Below are 10,060 nucleotides of genomic sequence, written 5' to 3'. Positions count from 1 at the left end.
AACCTGATAATCTAAAGATAACTAATAAGTAATAAGAGAAGTAAGATATGTTAGGTATAAAAATCTGATTACTTAAGTTAAGTATAAATAAGTAGAAACTAGACTTAAATGTGTACTCAGACTTGAGATTATTATTAAATATAACTAACTAAATTATAGATATAGATAGATAAGTATTCTTATATATCCTTCTTTAGCTACTCCTATGATAACTTCTTTATAATTACTTCTAGAGTTACTCTAATTATATATTTCCTTTGGTGTCTACTCCTCCAGCTACTCCCTGGGGATAGGCATGAAGTAGATGATTATATCATGTAGCTACTCCTTTGCTTCACATTAGGAGTAGGTGATTATATTATATGACTTGTAGTCATCTTTATGTAAGGGTTCTAATCCTTATGTCAATCAATTAGTGTCAGGCTTCTGCCTGGCTGTGCCGCCTTTGTGGGGTATTACCCTTGTTGGGTTTCCGTAACACCTAAGGCCTTATATAGTAATTATACTAACTATATTAATTAATAAGGTGACCTGATGGTTTAAAGATAATTAATAAGTAATAAGAGAAGTAAGACATGTCAGGTATAAAAATCTGATTACTTAAGTTAAGTATAAATAAGTAGAAACTAGACTAAATATATACTTAGACTTGGACTGTATAGTCCTGAATAATAATATTATTAAATATAACTAATTAAATTATAGATATAAATAAATAAGTATTCTTATATATTCTTTCCTGATTATTTTTATAGTAACTTCTTTATAGTCACCTCCAGAGTCACTCTAATTATATGCTTCTCTTGGTGCCTACTCCTCTGGCTACTCCCTGGGGGTAGATATAGAGTAGGTGACTGTATCATGTAGCTACTCCCCTATCTCACATTAGGAGTAGGTGGTTGTATCACATGACTTGTAGTTATCCTTGTGCAAGGGTTCTGATCCTTATATTAATTAATTGGCGTCGGGCTTCTGCCTGGCTGTGCCGCCTTCATGGGGTATTAACCTTGTTGGGTTTCCGTAACAAGTATTAAGTATATATACTTAATATATCTTACTTCTCTTCTTGCTTATTAGTTATCTTTAGATTATTAGATTATCTTATTAATTAATATAATTAGTACAGCTACTATATGAGGTCTTAGATTAGTCTAATCTATTATTAATAGCTGATAGGAAGATCACAGGGTGCTCTTTATCTTAAATAACCCAAGCCACTAATACTAGTACAGCAGAAGCTTGAAGGGATCCTAGGGTCTTGGCATAAATATTAGAATTAAATATTAGAATATAATTTTAATTATAATTTAAAATAATAATTATTTTTTTTTTAGTAAAATCTTTTAATTATAATTAAAAAATAACCTAATCTCTTATATAAATAAGAATAAATATATTTAAAAAAAACTTTTAGTTATAACTAAAATATAATTAGACTTTTATTAAGAATATATATAAGATATAATAATTAATAATTAAATAATTAATTACTAAATATAAAAGAAATATAAAGTTTTATAACTTAATATATTAATAAAATTAATTCTTAATATTATTAAATAAAAAAAAAATAATAAAGCTAATACTCTTAATCTAAAAAGATTAATTTATTATTAAAATAAATTAAATAATAATAATATTTTAATACTTATTAGGTATAGATACTAGATTATTTTATAAAAAAAAATAAAAGATTTTTATTCATATTAAGATAAACTTTTTTAATAAAATAAAATTATAAAATCTAGTTTATATAATAACTTAAGATCTAAATTATAATCTTTTATTTTTCTTTTTTTTATATTAATTCTAGATTATAAGAGTATCTTATTTTAAAGATAATAGAACTTTATAAGATTCCTCTAATTTTCTAGCTAATCACAAGCCATGCTCAGTGCTCTGGAACAGAACTATACTTAAAAATAGGTAGGGTTCTGTTCCACCCACTTATTAGGACTTAAAAAAGAGAATATAATCTTAGTACAGAGTTTTAGAAGAAGTAGAAGTAATATATATATATAAAACTACAGCTAGGAGATAAATACTTAATAGGGGTTACCCGAGTCTTACCCTAACAAAAAAATTTGTTTTAACCTCCTACGTTTAAAAATCTATTAAAAATCAGCAACTGCTGGTATTGCTCTAGAATTTTAATATGTTATAGAGAAATACTTAAAATATAACATATCAAGATTTCAGAGTGATCTGGATTATATTAAAAAATCCAATCTAATCATAAAGAAATAATCCATTCTACTTACTAGGGTCATGAGAAATACGCTAAATTAAATCCAGGCTACGTAGACTGGATTTACTGCCATTGGATAGGCCTCTACATCTTGCTCTGGTGTATCCGGTGTATCTAGTAGTTCAGCCTTGATAATACCCTTGGTATTCCCCTCCGGCAGCCAGAAGTTCGTAACCACCAACCCAACCGACTGCAAAAGCTCCATCCATCTGCGACGCGTCCGCTCAAACCCCGTACACCATACCATGACAGCCATATCGATCAAGGTCTCCTTCGGTCCAGCATTCAGGTCCGGAACGATGTAATCCGCAATCAAGACCTTGGAATACCCCTTCTCCATAGCAGCGGTAGTGTGTTTCAGGATGGTCTGGCAATGCTCATCCGACCAGTCATGCGTGATGTGCCTAAAGTAGTATGCACGCGCACCTACAGAGGTAGTACCGGTTAGTCGTTTCCTGGAGGAGATGCAACAGAACAGAAGGATAGTAGAAAGCATGACCGACCTTGTACAGACTGCGGCTTAAAGAAGTCATGCTTGACTCTCCAAATCCCGCTATCGAGGCTCCGAATATCTTCGATAACGGACGGCAAGTCCTCCAGCACCAACCTCCCAGACGTCGACGGAAACCGCTCCATGAACCCGAGGATATCGTGCCCACGACCCCCACCCACGTCCACAAGTAGCGGACGGTCCGCCACCGCCCCATCCAGTAGCTGCGTTTGAACGGGGAACCATTGAGCCCAGTGGACGATCCTGTCTCGGCTGCCCTCCATGGACGTGTTAAAGCGGCCCAGAGCGTCCTGGTGCTGGGTCATCCAGTCCCAGCACGAATCGGTGGTGTTGTATGCGTATTGAAAAGGGCTGTTGGTGGGGTCGCTAGGGGATTTGTAGCCGGTCTTTTGGAAGTATTCCGGAGTTTTGTGGATGACTGGGAGGATGTCTATGAAACTACATTTGTGATGTTAGATCGAATATGCGGAAGGTGGGTGTAACACTGAGCTCCCGAGCTCGATTGGGATGGGTGCGTACAGTGAATCCATTGTTGCAATCGTCAACCGCTCGGTCATTTGTCGTGACAGGTCTGTCGGTGCATATTGACCGATATTCAGTTCACGGGCGAAACCGTTGCAGACGAGAACCCGTATGATGCGCTCTGCCGACCAGGGTATGCCTATATTAGCATGTGCTGCAAGATCACTGTGGATAAGGGTGATACCTACCCACAAGCTGGACGTCGGCGTTTTTCTCCGTAGCTAGGTCTTCACAGGTGACGAATGAGGTTGTTTGCGATAACAGGGCGAAGATACCCATGTCATGGGCAATCTTCACGGCCATGGGCACGGAAGGCTTCAATTCCAGGCATAGATCAGTATTAAGTAGGAAGTAGATGCCAACAACGGGTCATACCGAGGCGAATAGCTTTTAAATTGCATCTGCGGGTTTCTCGAGCGCTCTTACGAGCCTTGTCGCATTTGCAAGGGTATGTCTTGGCAAGATGGTGGCTGCCTGAAACTGCGGAGTTCTGCATCACTCCCCCAGCGATATCTACGAAGTTAAAGAGACGAGCTGAGACACGGGCTGGTCGCCCGCAGGATACTGAAATGGGGGCTCTAGAGATTTGATGCAGATGGAATTGACTCAGCTCCACTTGATGCGTGATGAGTCTCGGTACGAAGGGTCACAGTCTATCCAATGCCTTTGATTCGGATACAGTCTTGAAACGGAAAATTCACGTCCGTTCTGTGTCTGTGCCGTGCTCGTATCACGGATGGGAACTCGATTATGGGAACGAGTTTGGGAGAGGATTATCATGACCAGGGCGATTTGGTAACCTGGGCAGGCTTTATATACTTGAATACATACTTGGATTGGTATAATACGAAGTGGTTGGATGAAGGACAAAGATTGGTCTTAGAAGCGCAGAATAATCAACATGGATTCTTATGTTTCTTTCTCTTGTCTGAAGCTGGCAATGTTAATGTTACTACCACGGAATGATTATTGCGGCCTTCACACCTTGCTCAAAGAGGGTACCTCAACCTGAACCATTTGGTTTCAGCTCAGCCTCTCGCACCCAATTACCTATGGTCTTCTCCATCAAGCCCATAGTCAAACCCACCTATAGATATTTCGTTAGTCAACCATACCAAACAGCACAGACAAAGGGTAAAGGACACGTGACATACTATTTTCTCATCCTCAATCAGCGTATCATGGTCTGCGTCTTCTACAATGCCCCAATCGACGTACTCCGGCCCAACCATCTCGTCCCAACCCCCAGCATCAAAAGATCCCCGCGGAGCCTGCAGCCAGTCATCGCTAATCTTCATCTTCGTCCCCGGACCCTGGATTTTCAACAGATCACTCGCTTCGCCAACCATGTCTGCCATCCTGTCATGATCGCCATGTCCAGCCCAGATGATAAAGATGCGCGGACGGCTCGCATTCCCGGCCATGTCAAACGGACGAGGTCGATACTTCATTTTCGCGTAGTACGCCGCAACGCGATGCCGCCTCCGGAAGCCGGGAACCTCCACGTCTGGCTTCCCTTTACGGCGGATCGGGGGGAACACTCCCATCATGTCGAATAGCTCAACGGTTGCCTCAGGGATGTGCGGGGGTGGTCGTGGCAGCGCCAAGTCGAGCATGAAGATCCCCAGGACTTGCTTCCCCTGTTCGTGGAGCTGGTATGCCGTTTCGTAGGCCGTGGCGGTTCCCATTGACCAGCCGCCAAGGATATATGGCCCGTTCGGATCGATACTGCGGATGGTGTTAGCGTAGATGGTGGCCGTTTCTTCTATTGTCCAGGTGGATTCGGATTTGGTCATAAGAAAGGGCGATGCGAAACTGTAGACTGCACGGTCGTCGACGAACTTGGGTAATGTTCGGTATACGAGGGCGTTTCCGGAGCCCGGGGGCGTCAGAAAGACGGGGGCAACGCCTGCTCGAGGGGTGCCCTGAAGTAGGACAGAGAAGCACTTATCGGTGGGCCCGTCTTCCATGATGGGGGTGAAATCGGCGAAGTCGGCTGTCTCAGAGATCGAACTGATCTGTTGGCAGATTGCGCTGGCTCTAGCCTGCGTGAAGAACAGGCTTGATGGTAGTGATACTCCGGTTGCTATCTGGACGCGCTTGATGATTGCGATGGACATGATTGAGTCGACTCCGAGCTCGATCATTCGGAGGGCGAGGTCGAGGGGGTGTCCCTTCTCTTTCTCGATGGCCATGCACAAGGATTCCATCACCTGTGGGCCGGAGATAGGTCCGTCAATTCTGTGATTGTCGTTGGTATGCTGGCGCTCAAACTCCATCCGAACTAAGTCTTCTAGTTTAGTCTTCTGGACCTTTCCTGCCATGGTGGTCGGGTATGTTTCCTGTCCAAGTGCCTGTATTGGTATCACATCGGCCGGGACATAAAGATCTCCCATCCGCTCTAGGATGGCCTTTTTAAGGCTATCGGCCGTGTGGTCGTCGACTTTCTGTTTCACCACGGCAACGGGAACCTCACCCGCAACATGGTTCGGTGCGCGCACAATTTGAGGCTGAAGAGCATGGAATTCGGGGATTTGGCCCAGAACCACCTCAATGGCAGACGGGTCGATGTTCTCGCCCCCGCGAATGATCGTGTCTTTGTACCTCCCAATCAGGTAAAGGCGATCATCACTGCCAATGAAGGCTTTATCACCCGTGCGGAACCACTGACGGCCATCGTCTCCCTTGTAGAAGTTCTCATCGGCGCCTCCGATATACTCGTCAATAAGACTAGCACCGGAGAAGTGCATCTCACCTACCTCTCCCACCCCCGCAGCCACTTTACTGTCCTTAGCGTAGACACGAACCGACATACCAGGAAACGGCTTGCCAATCGAAACATGTCCGTCTTTGATAATGTCGCTGGCTTGGCTCATGACACCGGACGAGACAAGGATACCCTCGGTCATACCGTAGATGTTTTCCACACCCGACGCACCGATGGTGTCAAGACAGATTCGGATAACCTCCTCGGTTGGTGCAGAGCCTCCCATGATGATGCGCCGAAGCGAACTCTGAGTCCTGGCTGCGAGCGGTAAACTACTCAAAGCATGCAGCATGGTTGGTACCAATCCAGCATGGCTCACCTGCTCCTCCCGAATGGCCTTGGCCACAGCATCTGGACTGAAACGTGGCCCAGGGATCACCACCGTGGCTGCGCTAAGGAACGCAGATATGATCCAAAGCCAGCCAAACCCGTGGTTATTTGGCAGAGTGAATAAAACCCGGTCCCCCTGCTGCATAGGGGCATCGCTTTGGCGCCAACGCAAGGCGGATGCAAACGCATACGCTGATGGAATAATGCACCCTTTCGGGAGCGATGTCGTTCCACTGGTGAAAAATATCGTTCGATCTGAAAGGTTGGAGTGAGCATCTGTGCATAGGGTTGGTCGAGAATTGCCAGCTGAGTCCTGCATCAGCTCGTTGAAGGGTATCCACCCCTTCGTCTCGCCTTCGACCAGTATCTTGGTGCAGTTCAACCCCGACGTCAGCTCTTCGACACGCGCACACATATCGGCTACTCCGGCTATGATGAACAAACGGTCCGACTGACATGCTCCCCTTGCAAGCTCCAACATGTGTCGCATCTCTCGGGTGTTCGATAGGCCCTTGGGGTTGAGGGGAACATAGGCGCAGCCAATTTGGTAGGCCGCCCAGGTGGCAATGACATATTCGGCGGTATTTGGCATGAGCATCACTAACGGATCGTCTTTCTTCAGACCTTGGCTCTTCAAGCCAAGGACTAGTCGCTGAACTGCGCGACTGAGGTCCCCGTACGTCCATCGTAGATACTTCGGCTCATCTTTGGCGCTGTCAATGGGCCGGCTCCGGATTCCGTAGAGAGTGGATGGCTGCTGAGTGCTGACAAGGGCCACTGTATCTGGGTAGCTCACAATGTTCTGAGAAAAGACCTCGTGGAGGGGTGTGTCCAGGTCTGGAAGGGGAGACCCATGGAGTTCGACAGGGGGCATAATGATGGATGGATTGGATTCACAATTGCTTGTTGGGGAACAGAAAAAAAAACTAGAATTTGTGAGTGACTGTGGCATCCAATTCGGGAGAGACATGGAATGTTACATATGTTCAGCCTGATTGTAACAGTCCGACAGGTAATTGTGATTTACGACCTGTTGGTACACCCACCTATCCCTTGCAGCGGGTGTGCTGGGCCTCCCTTGATCTGAATCAATTTCAAATAGCGGTCACTGATGTGCTATGATAGACACCGACAATTCGCGTGTCTGTGGGGTAGGCCTGTGACTTATATGGACTGGCTATCACTGAATAGCTTTGGGAATAAGCACTCTGCTTGTGGTTTCCACCTAGTCTCAGAATCCAGTCCAGCTCACCATGTCTCAAACCGTTACTTCCGCTCGCTCGAAGTTAACTACGATTGTGGGAGATCAGTCTTTGGACGTTGCTGATCTCGACGTAATCCAGCTGGAAAGACTCATTGCAACAGACCCCGTTGAAACAGCCAAGCTTTTGAAGGCGGCCGAATCTCAGGGATTCTTCTACGTCGCTTTCAACGATCATCTCTCGGCAAAGATCGCGGGTTATCTACAGGATAGCTACCGAAATTGCCATGAGTTCTTTTGCAAGCCTTTAGACGAGAAAATGAAGGCGTCCCGAGACGGTGTGGACAATGGGTATGTTATCCTTTAGGTACTCCTGGCGACAACCGATATATTAGTCAGCTAATCATACAATTATAGCTACAAAAAAGCAGGCATCGAATCATTCGAAGTAGGTGTGCTCATAGGGTTTTCTTCCGGATATAGCGTCTAATCTGGAACAATCACTACCAGATCCCTCGGGACGAACAAAACAGCTTCACTTTGCCAGCCCCGTTCGCTGCAGACGCCGCGCCGACCTTGGACTTTCTGAACATCTGCGACAGCATAACACGCGTTGTTCTTCGTTGCCTTTCTGAAAGCCTCGGACTGATAGAGCCCTCGATCCTGGAGAATGCTCACCGCCCCGATGGATACAGCGAGTCCGGACTAAAGTTTGTCTCCGGGCCAACCAAAGCATTCGTTGCTGATGTACCCGACACTACCCACACCGATGGTGGCTCGGTCACCTTACTCTGGTGCGAAAAGTGGGCGAGTCAGATGCAGACGAAGGAGACCAAGGAATGGTTGTGGATTGATCCCAAGCCTGATTGTGTGTTGGTGAACGTCGCCAATTATCTGCAGCGTGAAAGCGGCGGCCGCCTGCACTCGCCAGTCCATAAAGTGAGCCAGCCAGTCGATGGCGAGGAGGACCGATACTTTGTGTCTTATTTCCTGAGACCGAACCACTGATTGGGGTAATTCTTCTTAGCTTAATGGAATCACTACGCCTTGATAAATATATATCTCAAGACTTCTTGTTTCATGTGTGCGTATGATCATGAGAACGAATGGGGTATTATCAATGATGAAAGCATATAGATGTGGTACAGTACCCCAATACAAGAGGGAGTAGAGTCTCCCAGCCCTGGCCGACAAGGAACCTCTTTGATACTTGCAGTAGAACTAAAGAAAACAATATGTGATGTTGAATGTACCACATCGGACGAGACGGAAGGTTTGGCCACTTGCCTTCAATCGGTGCCAGGTGATCCTACACCGGCATACTCAGCGCCACCTGTGGTTAATTCGGGCATCTCACTCTATGGGATTGGATACCCAGAAAAGAGCAGGATAGCCTCTTCCTAATATGATTTGCTAAACCCGTGATCTGTTTAGATCCGCGCTTTCTTTTGATTAATGTGCTGTGTAGGCATCTGTGATACGTACCTCAATTTAGAAACCCCACCCTTGCATGCTGAGTATTTAGCCTGTGAGTTATTAATATTCGACGGTCATTATTATTATCATTGGTCACTGTTGAATACTCGTGGATGGATCAGCCCTGGGCTTGCCTGCACCAAGGCGAGGATAATACACCCAGACATGTATGTTGTACTACCGCCCGGCGCCATGATTTAATCCTATATCCTAGACCGCCAGGTATCCGAGCGCATGTCTCAGATTTCAGCTTGCGCCATGTTGAATCTGTATTCAGTGGGACTTGCAGACTGTAAAGTCATGCTTATTCTTTATTTTACTGTGTAAGAATACTTTCCCAACAGATCTAGTTATGCTTAGATATCATGTTAGTCTCCAATACAAGGGTGTACAGCTTAACCGACAGATACTAATGTGCATATTATTCAATGATGTAACCAAAGAAGTCGAGACTGCTAAAAGCAAGGCAACACTTATGTATTAGCAAGGTTTTCCCTGCATGGGCATATTGATGAATACACTCATCGCTGTTACAGAACATGCCTTCTGCTTGGAAAATTGAAACTAACGAGGTTGTGGTGGTCAGCAGTAGGATGAGAAGGCTGTAACGACATTGTTTGCAGGTGATATACCGAAGTGACAACCGAATTAATACCATCTACGCCGTTTCTCGAGTATGACTCCAGGGATTACCTCGAAGTTGTGGCATAGGATGCTAAGAGAAAGTAACTTTACAATTATTAGGGCTAAGTCAGAAAGTGCCACGCGTCTTGGCAATCAAGTATTTACACATATCACTCCTGTGCCTCTGTGACTGGTATTCATATCATCCTTGTTCCGGTGAGACTATAGGTAGGGGAGGAATATACATTCGATAGCACGAATACCATCAGAGGACCTTGCGTGTAGGGTATTTTATCCCCACTATGTCGCCACAGCTAGTGGTAAAGTCTGTTGGAGATACGAGGCTCCAGTTCTCTTATCTCGGACGTTTCGGGGGGTATA

General features: G+C 45.0%; 3 protein-coding genes across 3 annotated transcripts; 1 reads left to right on the top strand and 2 right to left on the bottom strand.

Moving 5' to 3' along the window:
- Nucleotides 1-2,103: 2,103 nt before the first annotated feature.
- On the bottom strand, nt 2,104-3,584 carry P168DRAFT_301932 (S-adenosyl-L-methionine-dependent methyltransferase; the record flags this gene model as incomplete). The annotated part of the gene is made up of 6 exons (XM_024838591.1): nt 2,104-2,111; nt 2,262-2,280; nt 2,316-2,674; nt 2,752-3,197; nt 3,279-3,420; nt 3,470-3,584. 6 exons carry the CDS (start codon nt 3,582-3,584, stop codon nt 2,104-2,106), a joined length of 1,089 nt encoding a protein of 362 aa, XP_024698036.1.
- Nucleotides 3,585-4,284: 700 nt separating this feature from the next.
- P168DRAFT_324387 (acetyl-CoA synthetase-like protein) lies at nt 4,285-7,252 on the bottom strand (the record flags this gene model as incomplete). The annotated part of the gene is made up of 2 exons (XM_024840835.1): nt 4,285-4,368; nt 4,436-7,252. 2 exons carry the CDS (start codon nt 7,250-7,252, stop codon nt 4,285-4,287), a joined length of 2,901 nt encoding a protein of 966 aa, XP_024698035.1.
- A 320-nt stretch (nt 7,253-7,572) lies between these two features.
- Nucleotides 7,573-8,587, top strand: P168DRAFT_324386 (putative oxidoreductase, 2OG-Fe(II) oxygenase family; the record flags this gene model as incomplete). Its single annotated transcript, XM_024840834.1, has 3 exons — nt 7,573-7,930; nt 7,997-8,027; nt 8,090-8,587. The coding sequence occupies exons 1-3, from the start codon at nt 7,632-7,634 to the stop codon at nt 8,585-8,587; spliced, it is 828 nt and encodes a 275-aa protein (XP_024698034.1). The 5' UTR covers nt 7,573-7,631.
- Nucleotides 8,588-10,060: the final 1,473 nt, after the last annotated feature.

This window comes from Aspergillus campestris (assembly GCF_002847485.1).
Source record: "Aspergillus campestris IBT 28561 chromosome Unknown P168scaffold_1, whole genome shotgun sequence".
In the NCBI taxonomy this organism is placed as follows: Eukaryota; Fungi; Ascomycota; class Eurotiomycetes; order Eurotiales; family Aspergillaceae; genus Aspergillus; species Aspergillus campestris.
The sequence above is the reverse complement of the archived record's forward strand: the minus strand, read 5'-3'. Positions and strand labels throughout refer to the sequence as shown.